General features: G+C 36.8%; 1 protein-coding gene across 1 annotated transcript in view; it reads left to right on the top strand.

Moving 5' to 3' along the window:
* LOC118761822 overlaps positions 1 to 16,921 on the top strand; it is a 29,204-nt gene extending 12,283 nt beyond the window's left edge. Inside the window, exons 3-4 of the mRNA XM_036499981.1 lie at positions 13,239 to 13,432; positions 16,608 to 16,921. Of these exons, the coding sequence (XP_036355874.1) occupies positions 13,239 to 13,432; positions 16,608 to 16,921 (508 nt within the window). The remainder of the gene's footprint in view (positions 1 to 13,238; positions 13,433 to 16,607) is intronic.
* Positions 16,922 to 19,980: the final 3,059 nt, after the last annotated feature.

Genomic DNA, 19,980 nt, shown 5'->3' with positions numbered 1-19,980 from the left:
TTTTTTTTTTAGTTACGTATCAAGTTAGAATTCATTTGACTAAATTCGACCATAAATATTATTGTACATATTTTATTGACTCTGGAGGGGCGTAATGCAACTTTGAACGCAGCGGTATTTGAAATAGAAACTGATAGAGATAAAAGCCAACTTAAGTAATGCCTTTAACCAAATTCTCTTTTGTTTTAGCCATCAACAACTGCCTTTATTTCTGTATTTTAATAATTTCCTTTACGAAGAATGGATATATTCCATTTCGTTAAATCCTTATTTTATCAATCTGGTGAAATTTGAACTTGGAATGTAGGGTGTCAAAATTAAATATAACAAATCGGCGTCTTAGTATTTTATCAGTTTCCAAACTCTTTTCGTTATTGACGAAGCTCAAAGTAATTATGCTTTTAGAGAAATGAACATTATTATGCAATCGACTTTGTATATTTGTGGCTGATTTCATTGTTTCTCCTGTAACTGTTTATTGCTGTATCGTTTACGTAATTGCTTCATGTATTCATTTGTTGTAAACAGTTGTATTGGATAGAAGCGGTTGAAATATCGGAATGCGACAACCTTGAAGTAATGTAATATGTGTTTCGTATAATGAAGTTTAGGCTCTGACAGGGTGAAGGAGATGCCTCGTGAAAGATAGTCATATGATATAAAGTATCTAACAAAATTGTTAAACGCATTAAAACTTTATACACGACAGAGATTCGATCAAGGCTATAGAAATGTCGTTAAGCAAGGCTTTGTTTTGCTACCTTGTCTCTACTCTAGCATGGTTAATCATGTGATGAAAAAGTGAACGCTCTAACAAATCGGCATTACGTGGATGAATGACGCATAACTGTAATGAGTTGTTGATGATACTGTATCAATGGTGGGATTATAACGTGATTACGGATACGGATTTAATATTAAATAGAGAACATCGATAAATGCAAAACAAACCAGCAAGAACAGAAATGTATGCAACAATAGATCGACCTATTGAGGATGACAGTAACAAACATGAAATCCTGAAATCCTTCGTGGATTGATAAAGTAGATACGACTTATAGAAAGCTGAAAAGTATATCAAGTAATTTACTGCTGACTACCAAAAGATGAGGCTCTATAATATATTGCGGATATGAGTGCTACTTTATCTATCAAGTCACTTGATAGACGTATGCAATTGGTACAACATTTTTATTGTAACCCGAGAAACGAAAGCAAATCTTAAACTCAGCAGTATTTGAAATAAAACCTCATACAGAAGATTAATCAACTAAGAGAATGCTGTCAGTCAAGTGCTCTGTTACTTCAATCACCACTACTCTTTTTCTTCGTTAATTTTATATAATGAACAGGTGTATGGTATTTGATTAATGTAAATTTTTTATAAATCCGGTGTAATTTTAATTCACAATGTTGAATGTCAAAACATAAATCTATCAAAACATTTAGTCCAGCGCTTTAGTATTTGAACTCCAAAGATTTTAACTTTGAAAGCAGACAAACAGAATTAATATTGTTTTCAAAGTTTGACACAGGAAATTTCGGGAGAGTGGGTAAGTCGATTACATCCATCCCAGTCCTCAACTGGTACCAGTTTTATCGACCCCAAAAGGATGAAAGAAAGGCAAGTCGACCTCGACGGAATTTGAACTCAGAACTTAAAGACAGACGAAATACCCTTTAGCATTCTGGCCGGCGTGATAACAACTCTGCCAACTCGTTACCTTACAGACGGAATTAATAATGCAATACAACTCAACCGACGTTATAAGAAATCCACTAACACACCGGTTAGGACTGGTACTTCATTTTATCTATTCCGAAAGGACAAAAAACAAAACTGACTTTGGTGGGATTTAAATTGAATTTCTTAAGTATAAGAAAAACTCAAAAGTGTGTAGAATTTATTTCCCGAAGATGGTTTTTTTTTTTTTTTATCCAGGATAAAATTTTGCGATACAAGGTTGATGCTAATATAATTATTGATCAAATTCTACCGCGGTCGACTTTGCCTTTCAATTATTTTCGGATCGAAAAAATAAGCAGAAGTGGAGTACTAGGGTCAATGCAATCGACTAGCCCTTTCTCTTGAACGTGTTGACTTTGTGCTAAAGTTTGAAGTCAATGTTAAAGGCATCCCGCTGGCAGAACTGTTAGCAGCATTTCTTCCGCTTGTGCGTTTTGAGATCAGATATTGCCATGGTCGATTTTGCCTTCTTTCGGAGTTGATAAAATTAGTACCAGTTAAACACTGGGATCGATATAATCAATTCCGTCGAAATTTCAAGTCCTGTGCATGCTCTTGCTCTTTTGCTCTTTTACTTGTTTCAGTCATTTGACTGCGGCCATGCTGGAGCACCGCTTTAGTCGAACAAATCGACCCCGGGACTTATTCTTTGTAAGCCCAGTACTTATTCTATCGGTCTCTTTTGCCGAAGCACTAAGTAACGGGGACGTAAACACACCAACATCGGTTGTCAAGCAATGCTAGGGGGACAAACACAGACACACAAACACAAACACATACACACACATACATATATATATATATACATATATACGACAGGCTTCTTTCAGTTTCCGTCTACCAATCCACTCACAGGCATTGGTCGGCCCGGGGCTATAGCAGAAGACACTTGCCCAAGATGCCACGCAGTGGGACTGAACCCGGAACCATGTGGTTGGTTAGCAAGCTACTTACCACACAGCCACTCCTGCGCCCTCCTGCGCATATATTAGAAACACTGTAACAATTGATGTTGTCGTTGTTATTCGTTGCTTTTGTTTTAATATGTGATTGTAGCGCTATTTGGGATAATATCACGAGAACAGTGGATGGATAGCAGTTATTTCGTAATGTTTCTGTACATTTTTAGATTTTACTTCATAATAGGTGAAACTGCTAATTTATCTCCCTCTACTCTTTACTCTTTTACTTGTTTCAGTCATTTGACTGCGGCCATGCTGGAGCACCACCTTTAGTCGAGCAAATCGACTCCAGGACTTATTCTTTGTAAGCCTAGTACTTATTCTATCGGTCTCTTTTTGCCGAACCGCTAAGTTACGGGGACGTAAACACACCAGCATCGGTTGTCAAGCAATGCTAAGGGGACAAACACAGACACACAAACACATACACACATATATATATATATACATATATATGACGGGCTTCTTTCAGTTTCCGTCCTACCAAATCCACTCACAAGGCATTGGTCGGCCCCGGGCTATAGCAGAAGACACTTGCCCAAGATGCCACGCAGTGGGACTGAACCCGTAACCATGTGGTTGGTTAGCAAGCTACTTACCACACAGCCACTCCTGCGCCTATCGAGTTTAATAAAATTAATAGCCGTACTGTCCTGTAGTTAAGGAAATCGATGAATAAGAAACGAATCCTTTTCTGCTTTCCTCTACAAATTCTGTAGCCCCGAAATTAGTATTTTCATTTTTCAAGTTAACCCCTTACCCGGCAGAAACGAATATATACGTTTTGACCGAAATCATTTTTTTCTATCTCGGGCGAGTTAACTCGTCAAAAGATAGACTCGCCAAAATCGACAGCAAACGAGTTCCTTCGTCTATTATAAACTATTTTTTGACATATACGAGTATATTTAAAATATACTTAAGTTCCTTCGTCTATTATAAACTCTTTTTTAAGATATACGAGCATATTTAAAATTAAAATTCATAATAAATAAGGTTTGAAATATACCTCGAAATCACCATTCAAAACATAGTAAAATAAAACAATTAAAAAATATGTCTGAAAAAATACATTTATTTTCAAAATAATTGTTCGGTAAGGGGTTAATGTTAATTCCTGCTTCAAGACCGCAACTTCTTCAAATATTCTAAATCTATATTAAACAGCAAAGTAAACGCTAACAGACTTGATGGGGCCAACAAGATCCCTTTAATTACCCAAGACTCTATCGGTACCAGAATTTTATTTGAATAATGAACGATGTTGAAATCAAACCTAACTAGGCCTGAATTGGTAGTGTCGTTAGAACGTCGGATAAAATAACCTCTTCTACGTGTTCCGACTCACTGAGGTCTGAATTCAAATCGGACCGAGGTTAACTTCCCCTTTCGTCCTTTCGTGGTCGCTTAAGAAGTACCTGTTCACGACTTTGGATTGGTGGACCTTTAAGAACGCAGGTTGGTTGAGTTACGAAATTAATTCTGAGTAGAAATGCTGTCCTACTGGTAGACTTAATCCGCCGCCTAGTTTAACACCTCACCTGCCACCTTTGGTATCTTTAACAGAAGCATCTTTGTTGCAAATATTCGGGCTAGACTTCCAGTTTGAGGATACCTATTTCTTTATTACCCACAAGGGACTAAACACAGAGGGGACAAACAAGGACAGACATAGGTATTAAGTTGATTACATCGACCCCAGTGCGTAACTGGCACTTAATTTATCGACTCCGAAAGGATGAAAGGCAAATTCGACCTCGGCGGAATTTGAACTCACAACGTAACGGCAGACGAAATACCGCTAAGCATTTTGCCTGGCGTGCAGTTTGAGGATACCGTCCTTTTACCCTCTCTCCTACCAGTCACAGAATTCGCGAAAAGGGTCATGAACACAGCCTTACCTCCTGACTAAAAAAAAATAGTAATAAAACAAAGACAAGGGCAGTAACTCAAAATAACAGAAAAACATTTTAAATAGGTTGATGCACTGAAGTCCCAACCGATTAAAATTGGAAATGCACAAACAGTATGCAGAGTAGAGAAAATATTGCGTGCATGCTGAGGAATATTTCCAGACTGTTGGGAATGTTGTGTTGCCAATTGTTATGTGTATTCTACCGCCGTTGTTGCTGCTGCTGCTGCTGCTGCTGCTGCTGCTGTTGTTAATACTTGCTCTCTTGCATTGCAAAATAACGTGACAAAATTTTGATTTTTTTTTTTTTTTCGTTTCTTGTTAGAAAAAAAAATTCATGAAAAATAATGCATTTCATAAGTTATTGAATTCAACAGATTGAAATCTCATATTTCACATTATTTTTCCGCTTTGCTTTGAATCTGATCGATAAAAACAATCCCATGAAATAATTTTCGAAAATGAAATAATAATAATAATAATAATAATAATAATAATAATAATAATAATAATAATAATAATAATGATAATAATAATAATAATAATAATAATAATAATAATAATAATATAATGATAATAATAATAATGATAATATTGAAGATAATAATAATAATAATAATAATAATAATAATAATAATAATAATAATAATAATGATAATAATAATAATAATAATGACAATAATAATAATAATGATGATGATAATAATAATAATGATAATAATAATAATAATAATAATAATAATAATAATAGTAATAATAATAATAATAATAATAATAATGATTGCGTAAGGCAAGCATCTCAAACTTGATCCCTTGATGTAATGTTGTTATGGATTTTATGGCAAGGGAAATATTATCTTTGATACGCTTATAGATATTACATGGTTGGAAGCGTAATATCATTTAGTAGCTATTTATATTGAAAACTGACGTGCGTCTATACATAATTCTAAACGTTAGCGTATTCATTTTAACGCATATACATTGCTGACTCTCTTCCACGCCATTTAATCCAATTGCTTCAACGCAAAAACCAAATTCACATGAATTTTTTTCTTAGTTTTGAGATATTAACAGATCCTTTAAACGAAAACACAAATGATATAAACACAAACAAACCAAAACTTTTAGTAATAAACATTCTTCTGATATTTTTTTTTTATTAATCACGTTATTGATGGGATATGCCATTTAGTCTTCATTTTATTTCGCATTTTTTTTTTTGGAAGTTTTATTTTTCTTTCCAATTTTCTAGTATTAAACATTACTTTTATATTTTTACTCTTCTTTTTTTTTTAAATCTTATTCTTGCTGTTGTTAATGTTTTGACAGTTTCCAATCTTATCGCAATCTCTGTTCTCACATTTGCCGTGTATTGCTTCAACCAATTATTTTTGCTCATCTAAACCCTTTCATCACTGTAGCTTTTTTGTTATTTTCCCTATCATTTTTATAGCGATATTTTCTTTTTTTTTCTCTACCTGTTCTGATTTTGATAATTTCCCCATGTACTAATTTAACTGAACTTTTCTCTTTCTTCATTCTCTATGCAATTAGTACCATTCATTATTTAAAGGGGCTGTAGTACTCTAAGTTCTTAAATATAATTTTTGGTATTAGACTTGTACTGGTGTTGTGATGGGAAAGGTTTGTTGTAGTGTTATGAAGATAAAGAAAATTGGAGACAGAGGGAAGGAGGAAAAGGATGGAGAGTAAAGAGAAAAGGAGAGAATGAAGTAGAAAAAATAAGGAGTTTCATATTGATGTAATGAATTGGAAAGTATGTTTTGTTAAGAACCTATATATATATGTATATATATATATATGTATATTTGTATATATATATATATATATATATAGAGAGAGAGAGAGAGAGAGAGAATATCTTTATCGTGGTGAACTTTGAAGTCTCACTTCATTCAGAAATCCTTAGTAACGTAGCCAATTAAGAAGCGGGAAAGATTTTGTGATGATTCTCAGCACGTTGAATATAATTATTTTTATTGGATATCTCTACGTTTACTTCAATTGATTAGATCCATAGCGGGAAATAACCCGTCAAACGTTTGAACATAATCCAATAATCCCAGTATGAATCAATGTTACGAACATTCTCTTTCTCACGCCATTTCTATGTTATTTCATTCCCCTCCCGTCCACCTGCGTATGTCTTAAGCACTTTTCCTAGTCCTTCCTTTCCAGGTCCTTCTGGCGAAAATTTTCACTCTACGACGAACCTATGACAATTTCAAGCTACACAATTCTCATTCATTCATTCGTTCATTCATTCATTCGTTCTCTCGCAAAACCAGCAAAATACAAAACAAAAATTAAAGACATTCCTTTAGCAACAAAAGACAGATATACTACAATTAAGAAAACTGTATGTGTAGAGCATTAGAATTACTGTCTTGATTACAGATAAGCACACTTAAAGAGTTTCTTTAACTCACAACTTGAAATGCCTTTTCTCCAGAGAAGAAATGTTTGGCGTTTAACCGCAAGACCCATCCTCGAGGAATAAATACAGGTATAAGAGCTAACGCCACATGAAACTTGTCTTGGCTGTATAATCGACAAATATGCTGTGATATTGAGCAGAATATTACGCTAAAAGCATTCAAGAAACAACAGGTGGTTATAAACTGGGTATCAGATATCGCCTACCACACGGAAACAGATTTCGTCTACCACACCAAAATGCGGCTCGGAAAGGTCTTTATCACGGAACTAAATCGACATTAAAGTAAATAATGAAATGCATTAGCTTGGTGTATTTCTGCCATAGCTGCTTCTGCCACTGTACACTATCTTATATTTCAATAACATTTCAAAAACAAATATGTCCTTTCAATAAACTTAGATTTTGTGGATAGTGTATGATACTTTTTAATGCTCATGCATTTATCAAGTTTATTACTGATATAACTACAGTATATTAGCGTCAGCTAAACGCGAAACATATTCCAAGACACCATTGCCATACTTTCGATTTGATAAGGCGCAAAGTCTTCCTATTTTAGTGAATATTGGAATGTGGGAGTATTGTATTCTTATACGAAGCGAAATAGCTTCTGCTGAGTATTAAAATCACGTTTTGCTGTAATTTTGTCAAAAGTTCTCAACATAACGGTTAGATAAAAGAAAAATATTACGGTATTTCCATACAACAAGGGATAATGGCCGCTTAGAGTGAATTTCTGAAGTAAAAAATTAAAATTCTAATTTAACATTTAACTAATTGAATGCATTGATAGTTGCGTAATGAATGAAAGCAAGACGTATTGAAAAATAGCAAATACAGAGAAAATGTAAAGCACTTAAGAGATCCATTAATTAACATTAAGATTAGTTAGAGACATCAGTTCAACAAGCAGTAACAAGTCCGAGTAAATTTTATTTGTGTTTCACTTTTCTGTGATGGGTGCGTGCACTGATTAAGGCATTTCTAGACAAATCTAGACAGCAATGTGGTTTCAGTTTTCACTTCACTCCACAACTTACCACATACGAGTGACTTTAATGCGATATACCTGCACATTATCCTCACCAGTCCCCACCAAACTGACGTTCCAAGTGACTCCTTATCATCTCAAAAACAAACAATTTAGTTCTTTAATATCTTTTCCAGAAGTAATGATCACTGCTTCCCATTTGCACACTGAAGTCACTATCTTATGTCGTGGACATTTCACCAATTTAGTTACTCGGTGTAGAAAATACTGCCAAATTATCACACACATATATATATGTTGGACAGGACCACCCGCGCAAACCTCATTAACAGTGCAGTTCTGCCTGCTATGTTATATGGTAGGGAAACATGGGCTACCGCAAAGAGAGAAGAGCAAAGACTGATAACGGCTCAAAGAGCCATGGAAAGGTCAATGCTTGGTATCTCGATGAGAGAGCACATAAATAACAAGATCATCAGAAAGATGTCCGGCGTGAGAGATGTCATCGCAGGGTATACTCGCAGCAAGTATAGATGGGCTGGACACGTCGCCCGGCTCACCGATAATCGGTGGACGCACGCAGTTATCGAGTAGTACCCGCGTGAGCGGAAAAGACCACCCGGAAGACCTCCACGACGGTGGAGTGACGATTTCAAGAAGACGATTGGGATCACGTGGATGAGAAAAGCGTGATCCAGAGAGGAGTGGACAGCGTGCTGTGACCAGCGGTGTCAAATGGACGCCTGACGGACTGGTCGGTCAAAGTGATCAAAGTGATATATATATATATGTGTGTGTCAGAGTGTGTGTGTCTGTGTGTGTGTGAGAGAGAGAGAGTGTGGGTAGGTGTGTGTCTGTAAAGAGTAAAATGTTTTGAATGGTACAACAATGCATTTTAATACAAACAACGGGCTATATACCTGTTGTAATTTAGTCATCCGTTGTCTGATAATATTTCGGAATAAAATTCCTTCTTCAGATATTCTTTGATGGAGTCGCTGCTATAATCGGTTTTCCAACGGCTTTTCTTTTTTTCTTTTACGGAAGCGTCTAGGCAGTGGTCTCACAATGCTCCTTCCGGAATTCCTCATGAGAATTGCATGAGGTCGGCCATGTCTCAGTCTCATGTGTGCAGGCACATCCTTAGCGCTGCTTCTAAGTTATATATTATATGTGCATCTTCCTTTTTTCCCTTCTTTTTTTCTCTTCTCTTTTTTTTTTTGTTATAAACAATACATGAGTATGCTATCAAACATGAACCTACACGCATCCAGATGTAGTTAAATAATAAACTTGTAACAAGTTTTTATCAGTACAACCCATCCGACGGGTTTCTGTGCAGTTTCTGTCTCATTTTCCTTCACAAGGTATACTGTAGGTTGACCCGAGACTATAGAAAAGAGTAATTGCCTCGGATTCCACGCTTGCTTTGGGACAGAGTCAGGGACCTCATGGTTGGAAAGCGAACTCCTAAGCAATTCGGCCCTACGGCATTTACATAGACATACACAAACACGCGCGTGCGTGCGCGCACACCCAACACCACATAATGTGTGTACTTTGTGTATATGTATGTGTGTGTGTGTGTGAGAGAGAGAGAGAGAGGGAGAGGGAGAGGATATATATGGCTGTTACCTTCGGCCGTGAATTTACGAATCCAAGATGGCACTGCGATCTGACTGATACATTTGTTAACAGAGTCCATGTGAGTTGCTCATAAAATGCAGTAATTACTCATTACAGAAAAATGACTACGACAACGAGGCAGTGAGGTTACGACGCCATTTTGGATTAAATTATTTTGTATATATATTTATATATAAATAGAATACGGTTAATGTCTGTCTGATAGACTGAATGTCTCAGAGGCCAAGTAATAACTCATTTGGATACCATTCCTTTTCTCAATAAGCTATGAAAGAAAAAAACTATCAGATGAAATTGCAGCAAAGTGAAAGGTCAACATATAGAAGACCAAGTCTATGTATAGTGATAAAATGCTATAAAATATTTAATACATTTACTACGCTATTCAGCTTTATTTTGTCAAATATTAATTTAATATTTTGAGACTACGTGACAAGTTTGTAATCATCTATGTCAAAATAAGACTAGTTACATTTACGTCAAAATATAACTAATACTTAATTATCAACTTTAGAATACTGAATAGAGAAGATGAATACGAGGCTTTGAACAGAAGCTACAATGATTATATGCGTTAATTTAATACAAACCGACGAAAAGGCATCTACGTCGCACTAGAAATAGCAAGAAAATCTTCAGACCATACTTGAATATCTTTAGAGATTATGCCACGGTCATGGAGGAAACATTGTGTTCATAGATTTCTTCAATGAACAACCGAACAAAATCTAAGTTAATATACAAAAGCAACAAGGCGACGAGCTGGTGGAATCATACCAAGCCTGAAAAAAATACTTAGCAGTATTTCGTCCGTCTTTACGTTTTAAGTTCAAATTTCGCTGAGGTCGACTTTGCCTTTCATCATTTCAGGGTCGATGAAATAAGGACCGGTTGTGCGCTGAGGTCGATGTTATCGACTCACACCTTCCCCCGAAATTTCTAGTGTTGCTCCCACATTTGACACAAAGATAGAAAAGAAACACTACATGACAACTTCATCTGCTAGAAATAACAACCATAATCTCTCTCAGTATACATAATATATTAGAAAATGTAGTTTTAGATATACAAAGAAAGGCGGATGGTCACGGCTAGAACCAGTACCGTGTGAAGAGCTAAGCTCACTGAACAGATGCCCGGGATTTCTACGCATCCAGTGCTAATTGATGTACTTGATGTACTCTGTAACTAGTACAGAGTAAATATATACTGTTGTCGTCGGTGCTTGCTTTACCTAGGGGGACGAAGCGGAGAATATTGTTAAGACACTGCTGGCTGAAATGTCTTTGACCATAGGACCACTCGATCAAGAATGACTCGGGGTTAAACTACTGCAATAACTATTACCAGGAATTTATATTTAGTTCTGCACTCGACTATTCTTACCAACGTGAACGCTTTGTAAGAAAAACATTAACAAAATTTTATATGATTCTAGAAGCTGATGGCAGGTCAGAAGAGAACATCATTTATGTATATTTCAATAACGTTTTTATAACAGCAATTTTTATGCGCAGCGTGAATATTCCCACAATTGCCATGAAGATAAAATAGTTTCGCTCATATGTTACAGACAGTGGGTTAATACATACATACATGCATGCAAACATATATATTATATATATATATATATTATATATATATATATTATATATATATATTATATATATATATACATACATATACATGTATTTATATATATATATATGTATGTGTGTATATATGTCTACATATGCATATATACTATATATATATATATATGTATGTATATATGTATGTATGTATACATAAATACATGCATACATGCATTCATACATAAATAAATACATACATACATAGAGAGATATATAGAGAGATAGCGAGAGAGCATTTTATTGTTGTGAGATGCGTACTTATACTTAGTATGTACGTGGATTTTATCCAATTATTTCTTCTTTATATATATTCGATGCATTCCTAGTCTAATACAATTCTAACCGTAAAAGCTATCCTAAATATGGCCACAATTTTGAGCGAAAGATCAATTTATTTCATGTCGCTATTTCGATTGTTGGCTTTAACTCTCTAACTTGTCGTGTTGCTTATAGCTACGACGAACTTGATGGAAATGATTTTAATATCATAAATATTCGTATAAATGTACGTGCATGTGTGTTAGCCTGTATGATGGCTTGATGGCTAGGATATTGGCCTTATAATCATAAAGCTGAGGGTTCGATTTCTGGACTAGGTACAGCACTTTCTCCTTGAGCAAAGCAATTATTTTAATATTTCTATATACTCCTCTGAAAATATATAACAGCCGAATACTAGTGCAGTTCTTTTTCTCTATAGTTTTCACAACTAGGATGTTCCACTGCAACAAAGGTGCCAAGGCGGAGGACGTGTCTAAATCTGCTCACGACTGGGTGAGCAGCTATAACAACGAAACTATGATACATGGTACGAAGTCATAAATCGTTTGCTAGTGACTGCAACGCTGTGGATGGAAGCACTCCGTCGGTTACGACGACGAGGGTTCCGGTTGATCCGATCAACGGAACAGCCTGCTCGTGAAATTAACGTGTAAGTGGCTGAGCACTCCACAGACACGTGTACCCTTAACGTAGTTCTCGAGGATATTCAGCGTGACACAGAGAGTGACAAGGCCGGCCCTTTGAAATACAGGTACAACAGAAACAGGAAGTAAGAGTGAGAGAAAGTATTGGTGAAAGGGTACAACAGGGATCACCACCATCCCCTGCCGGAGCCTCGTGGAGCTTTAGGTGTTTTCACTCAATAAACACTCACAACGCCCGATCTGGGAATCGAAACCGCGATCCTATGACCGCGAGTCCGCTGCCCTAACCACTGGGCCATTGCGCCTCCACTGCAACGCTGTATGTGTATGAATAAACGTGTATATGTATGTGTGCGTGTGTGTAAAGAGAAAAAAAATAACGAATCCACCCGGCTCTTATTAACTGTATACGCGTTTCGGAGTTAGAGAGATGTGACAAATGTAGAATCATATTTCTATTCACTCATTCGCTTCATCAGTACAGTATTTCAAATTTTAAAGTAATGGTCTTTCGATATCTGCTATTTGATGACGCTTGGTCAAATTGCGGGAGTTGTTGTGCATTGCTGCCTGGGAGATATCTTATGGTAGTAGATTAGTAGTTTAACTATTTCTAAATTTCGGTATGTGGTGAAGCAAATTTTGCTGACCCTAATTATAATTATGCTCATAAATATAGAATTTTTGTATAAGTTTACCGATAATGGTTCCTCTGTTAATGTGAGAAAAGTGTAATTAAGAACGTTACAAGAGAAAGACCTGGGAACATTATATCTAAATTTAATTTTGTTTTTCAAGTAAAGGGCTTGCAGCCCAGAACTAGAATACCGCTGATCATAAATTTTATGTATCAGGCATCTTTTCTTTCAAGTATCAGGATTTTTTTTTATTATTACTTCTAGTCCATCATCTCTATTAATTCCCATACGTTTTTATTGTTTCTTTTTCTCTCTAGTTTCTACATCATAATATCTGGAGCCGTATCGGTTTACCAACAGAAGACACTAGACACCGATGATGACCTGGGAAGTCCAGTGAGCGATGACTCAATGCAGAGTTTGGACAGCCATATTTCAAAGGGCTATGAGATCAAACAGTATCCTCCTAGTTTACATTCATCATATTTCGGCAACTTTATTTCCAATATAGGTATTGTTATTGCTTTTGTAACGGAAAAACAAGCACGCTCACACACACACACACACACACACACACACACACATACTCGCACACACTTGCACACACATACTCGCACACACTTGCACACACATACACGCACACACTTGCACACACATACTCGCACACAGTTGCACACACACCCACACGCATAGTTATATACACACACACGCATATTTATAAAAGCACGCAACACACGCATACCCACTCATACAAGTATGCAGACTCAACGGACACAAACACACATGCATAATACACAGTGCACAACATACTTTATACACGTTGCATTTTTATTTATGTTCTTGTATGTATGTGTCTGTTACTTATTACGCAAGCATCTTACCCGTATGTGTCTGTTACTTATTACGCAAACATCTTACCCATTTTGTTCAGTATGTGACGTGTGCAGAGATTGAGTATCTCAGCAAGTTGAAATCCTAGGTGGGAAGGATAGGGGTAAATTGCTTGTCTGACGGGGTTTTCAGTCGCGGCGGAGTACGTCTGCATGCAGGGCAGCAGCAACTGCAGGAGGCGCAATGGCCTAGTGATTAGGATAGCGGACTCGCGGTCGGAGGATCGCCGTTTAGATTCCCAGACCGGGCGTTGTGTGTGTTTATTGAACGAAAACACCTAAAGCTCCACGAGGCTCCGGCAGGGAGTGGTGGCGACCCCTGTTGTACTCTTTCGCTCCAACTTTCTCTCACTCTTTCTTCCTGTTTCTTGTCCCCGACTTCCTACGCAACCGCTGAGCCTGGATGCGCATTCATCTATCCGTCGATGCTCTCGGTGTTGGGGGTTGACCTGCTTTCTCTTCAGCGGGTCTTACGAATAGCAAAGGACCACGTTTCGGACTTCTGCCGCTACAGACAATCCTGAGGCGCAATCTTGCGAGCTCTGGGACAAAGACCGCTTCGCTCAATAAACAAACAAACAAACAAATAATCAAGCAGCAACTGCAATGTTCTAAATATGTAAGTTATAAGTCATAGCGCGAGAAATGTGTTGCTTGTATGTGGTGCAGAAATAAAAGCAAACTGAATAGCAAACATGGTAGTTTTCTCTGTAATGATTTCGAATTTTGGCACAAGGCCAGCATTAGTGTAAATCGATTAACTCGACTCCAATGTTCAACTAGCACGTATTTCATCGACTCCGAAGGGACGAAAGGCGAAGTAGATCTCGGCGGTATTTGAACTCAGAACTTAAACGCAGATGAAATGCTACCAAGTATTTTCTCCTGTCTCCATGCTAAAGATTCTGCCAGCTCGTCACCTTAGTTTTATCTGTAATAAGGATTTCAATTTTTAGCACAAGGCCAGCAATTTTGGAGGAGGGGAAAGTAGATTACATTGATCCCAGTGTTCAGCTGGTACTTATTTTATCAACCCTAGAAGGGGTGAACTGTGTAGTTGACCTCGGTTGAATGTGAACTCAGAACGTAAAGACAGACGAAATGAAACTAAACATTTTGCCCGGCACGGTTATGATTCTACCAGTTTGTTGCTTTTGTTTTATCTTTAATAATGAAACTTTCAAAACTATTTTTGATGTGGCGTTATGTGTTAAAGGTTTTTGAAAATTTAGATTTACTGTCACTGAGATGAAAAAGCTTGCATACCATGTAATGTACAAACCTATTATTTTCTTTCATGATGGTTACCTTGCTAATGTTGACGTTATTGCTGCGGTTCAATGCCAGGTTAACTCGGATCGTGTATACCATTGGTTAAAAGTATTTTACTCAAGATAATAAAGTATACAGATCTTCATTATCTAATGGGTAATTCTCGTATTATTCGGCGGCATATGGCTACTATTTCTAGCAGTTTGAGGCACACTCGATGATGAGAGTAGCTGATTTCCACTATCCTGTGTTGTGGGCCTGCGGATGGCGTTATGCGACCCAGTGAAGTGTTGTTCTCTGTAGACTACGGACCTTTTCTAAACATTTTGAAAAATCTAATGTCCTGTAATCCATTGAACAGCTTCTAAATAGCCATTAAATAGCTATTTTTACATCATGATTTGTTAAATTTTTGCATAAGCATTACCAGCAATGAAAATGAGAGGATACGAAGGATATTTATTTTATTGTGCAATATACGATATCATATACGTAGAAACAGGCCATGAAGGAATGTAAAAGAAAAATCATTAGAGGGACATTGAATACTAAAGGGCAGTGTTATACCCTCAGCATTTTTATTAGACTTGCTTCCGGTTGAACAACTTGAGTGAATATGCGTATCCTAGTATTTGATGCGTATCCTGTGTTTGGTTCATAAGAGCATAGGTTCAATTTCTTGAGCAACGCAGTTCATTTCGGTTTGCTGCCGTCTACTTGGTTGCAACTGAGTGCCAACCTGGTACTGATGCAACTCTTTCTTCGTCCAGATATTATAGGGCCGAGATGGTTGCGATGTCTGCTAGTGAGTGTGTAGTCAGCTAAGACAATAATCTAATGCATTGTAACTATGAGATATTCCCTCGTAACCAACACCGAGCTTACTTAGTTTGATATCCTGCCTTAACAATTAACCTGAATATTATTGAACTTCATTTAGTTTTGTCTTACGTTTCCTGTTCCGAATATATTCGTTTTAATTTTAAGATGGGCCGTTGGCAGAATCGTTAGCACGCCTGGCAAATTGCTTAGCGGCATTTCATCCGTCTTTACATTCCGTGTTCAAATTACGCCGAGGTCGACTTTGCCTTTCATCCATTCGTGGTCGATAACATAAGTACCAGTTAAGCACTAAGGTCGAAATAATCGACTTACTCCTTCCCGAAATAGCTGGCTTTGTGTCAAAATTTTAAATCAATATATATGTGTTTATTTTTCCATCCGTTTTGTTCCCACTTTATTTTTCTTATTGAGCTCCGAATCAACACTGATTGAGTAGATCTAAGCTTATTGATGTTCTAACCATACCGTATTTACTCGATCACTGTGCACAGCATTCTGCAACAAACGTGTCCTTTTGTGAAACAGCTAGGATGTGATCTGAGAGATGAGGGATATTTAGCTGCTGATTCCAAGTCTTGACTTTTACGTTTGGTTGTGAATGCCTTTATTAAAATATGTGTCTTTAATAATTTGTTTTAATACAGATTTAATTTAGTTTTGTGGTTACGGTTAAACTTTCAGACGGTGGAAAAGCATTTGGCGAACTGGCGCTTATGTCGAAAGATTGTATTCGAACTGCTACTATTGTAGCCGTGGACGGCGTTGAACTTCTAGCTGTCAGGAGGCAGGTATATCTCGATTGTCTTCTAGATCATCAGACCCAAGAACTTCACACAAAGAGATCCTTCATTGAAAAGTATAGATTGTTTCGCGACTGGCCAGTACGACAGAAAACCAATTTAGCTATGGCACTACACCTTTATAAACTAACAACAGGGAACTGTATTGTCTCCCAAGGAGAGCCATTTAATGGGCTTCATTTCCTGATCAAGTGAGTTAAAGAACATTCTAGAGAATTTCTTAATGTCTCATATTTTTCTCTCTTCTCTTTTCTCTTTCTTTCACACTTTCTTTCTGTTCGTGTTTTTTTATTCTCTCACTCTCTTTGTCGCTTTCTATTTTCATATCTCTCACTTAATCTATCTATCTATCTATCTATATATATATATATATATATGTATATATGGCGCAGGAGTGGCTGTGTGGTAAGTAGCTTGTTTACCAACCACATGGTTCCAGGTTCAGTCCCACTGCGTGGCACCTTGGGCAAGTGTCTTCTACTATAGCCTCAGGCCGACCAAAGTCTTGTGAGTGGATTTGGTAGACGGAAACTGAAAGAAGCCCGTCGTATATATGTATATATGTATATATATATGTGTGTGTGTGTGTGTGTTTGTGTGTCTGTGTTTGTCCCCCCAGCATTGCTTGACAACCGATGCTGGTGTGTTTATGTCCCCGTTACTTAGCGGTTCGGCAAAAGAGACCGATCGAATAAGTACTGGGCTTACAAAAGAATAAGTCCCGGGGTCGAGTTGCTCGATTAAAGGCGGTGCTCCAGCATGGCCGCAGTCAAATGACTGAAACAAGTAAAAGAGTATATATATAATATATGTATGTATATGTGTGTGTGTATGTAGGCGTATATATAAATATATATATATATATATATATGTATGTATATGTGTGTGTATGTAGGTATATATATATATATATATATATATATATATATATATATATATATATATACACACAATATATATATGTATATATACAAACACACACACACACACATACATATATATATATATATATATATATATATATATATAATTTTTGCCTCTTTTTCCTCTACTACTTTACTTTTCCTAACGCAACATATACATCTATCTGTCTATACATTACCATTCGTCATGTGTATTACTTATTCTTTTGCCAACTATCTTTGTCTTCCTATCTGTCCAATATTGTGTCTTTCTATTCCATTTCTTTTCGGTATCTCTCTCCTCTCTCTCACTTGCAAAAATATTTTCTTTTCTTCATTTGTTTACCCGTTATATCTTCTTTCTTTGTCTTCTTCCATAGTAAAGCTATTCACATCAACGATGCTTTAGCGATATTAAAGCAACACCAATATTTGACTGGTACTTTGTATTATCAACTCAGAATAATGAAAGGCAGAATTGAGCTCGGCAGGATTTTAATTGAGAACGCAAATGACAATTAAATACTGCAGGCATTTTACTCGAATGACTAATGTTTTTTTTTGCAAATCCACGCCTACTCTCTTAACAAAGGGCTGTCTACTTAACAGACCTAAGAGACAACATATGATTACAAAGACTTTATGATACAGCAACAAAAGTAGATGTTAGTTAAAATATGAGGGATTCTGAAAAGTTCCTGTCTTTAAGTGAATCGCGAGGGGCTTGGTTGGAATTCTTTTACAGCGTTTAGATAAAACGAAGGACCTCTGCTATAAGTGTGTGAATCTGAGGTTAATATGCTGAATTCAATCATAATCTTGTCCACTCTAGGCACAAGGCCCGAAATTTTGGTGGAAGAGGACAGTCGATTACATCGACCCCAGTACGCAACTTGAACTTAATTTATCGAACCCAGAAAGGATGAAAGGCAAAGTCGACCTCGGCAGAATTTGAACTCAGAACGTAAAGACAGACGAAATACCTATTTCTTTACCACCCACAAGGGGCTAAACACAGAGAGGACAAACAAGGACAGACGAACGGATTAAGCCGATTACATCGACTCCAGTGCACAACTTGTCCTTTATTTATCCACCCCGAAGGGATGAAAGGCAAAGTCGACCTCGGCCGAATTTGAACTCAGAACGTAACGGCAAACGAAATACCGCTAAGTCTTTTGCCCGGTGTGCTAACAATTCTGCCGGCTCGCTGCCTTAAAATACAATCATAATGAAAAAGAGGCATCGGAGGGGCGATGCACACCCTGCGCGCAGATAATTTTTTTCACAAACTATAGTGGGGCTTACAATACGCTGCTTAGCTATGATTTTTACTTGAACTGATTTTTATTTTAAGTATCACCATTATAGTTATTTATCCTTCAGTGAAGATAAGAAATCAACTCATAAATAAACATAACCCACGAATCCATCTCTATACACACCCACACACAAACACACACTCAAACACAAACACACAGAGTCGCATATCTATGTATGTATGTATGTATGTATGTATGTACCCACACGTGTTTACGCGCTTAGGTACATCATGATCTATACACACGCAGACGAATGTTAAATCATATGAATAAGAAAGTGAACAAAATACTTATAGAAAATATCGCATAAAATTTAAGTGTTTTCAACGTTTTTCAATGATGGCAGGTGAATCAAACGTACGTTGTAGGATATAAATAATATGATCACTTGCTTATCGGGGAAATTTGTAAGTTCGACTTATTTTATTTTTATTTTTAATTATCACCATTATAGGTATTTATATTCCGCTGAAATTAAGAAATCAACTCGTGAATAAAAGAAACCCTCGGATCCATCGTTGTACACACATACACATACACACACAACACACGCACGCACACACATACACACAGACTCACACACACACACTCCCAGAGTCACATGTCTATGTATGTATTTACGTATGTATTTCTGTGTGTATGTACTCACACGTGTCTACGCGCATAGGCACACCATGATCTATACATACGCAGACGAGGGTCGATTCATATAAAAAAGAAAGTGAACAAAATGAAATACTAACAGAAAATATTACATGGAATTTGAGAAGTGTTTTACCATTATAGGTATTTATACTCCGGTGAAATTCAGAAATCAACTCGTAAATAAACGAAACCCTCGAATCCATCACTGTACACACAAACACACACTCACACAAACACACACATACACACACACATACATACACACACACACACACACGCATACACACACGCACACATACATGCACACACAGAGTCGCATATCGATGTATGTATTTATGTATGTTTGAAGATAATCATACTCAATTTTCATCATTTCGAGCCACTC

The sequence above is a fragment of the Octopus sinensis genome, unplaced genomic scaffold, assembly GCF_006345805.1.
Source record: "Octopus sinensis unplaced genomic scaffold, ASM634580v1 Contig17731, whole genome shotgun sequence".
NCBI lineage: Eukaryota > Metazoa > Mollusca > Cephalopoda > Octopoda > Octopodidae > Octopus > Octopus sinensis.
The sequence above is the reverse complement of the archived record's forward strand: the minus strand, read 5'-3'. Positions and strand labels throughout refer to the sequence as shown.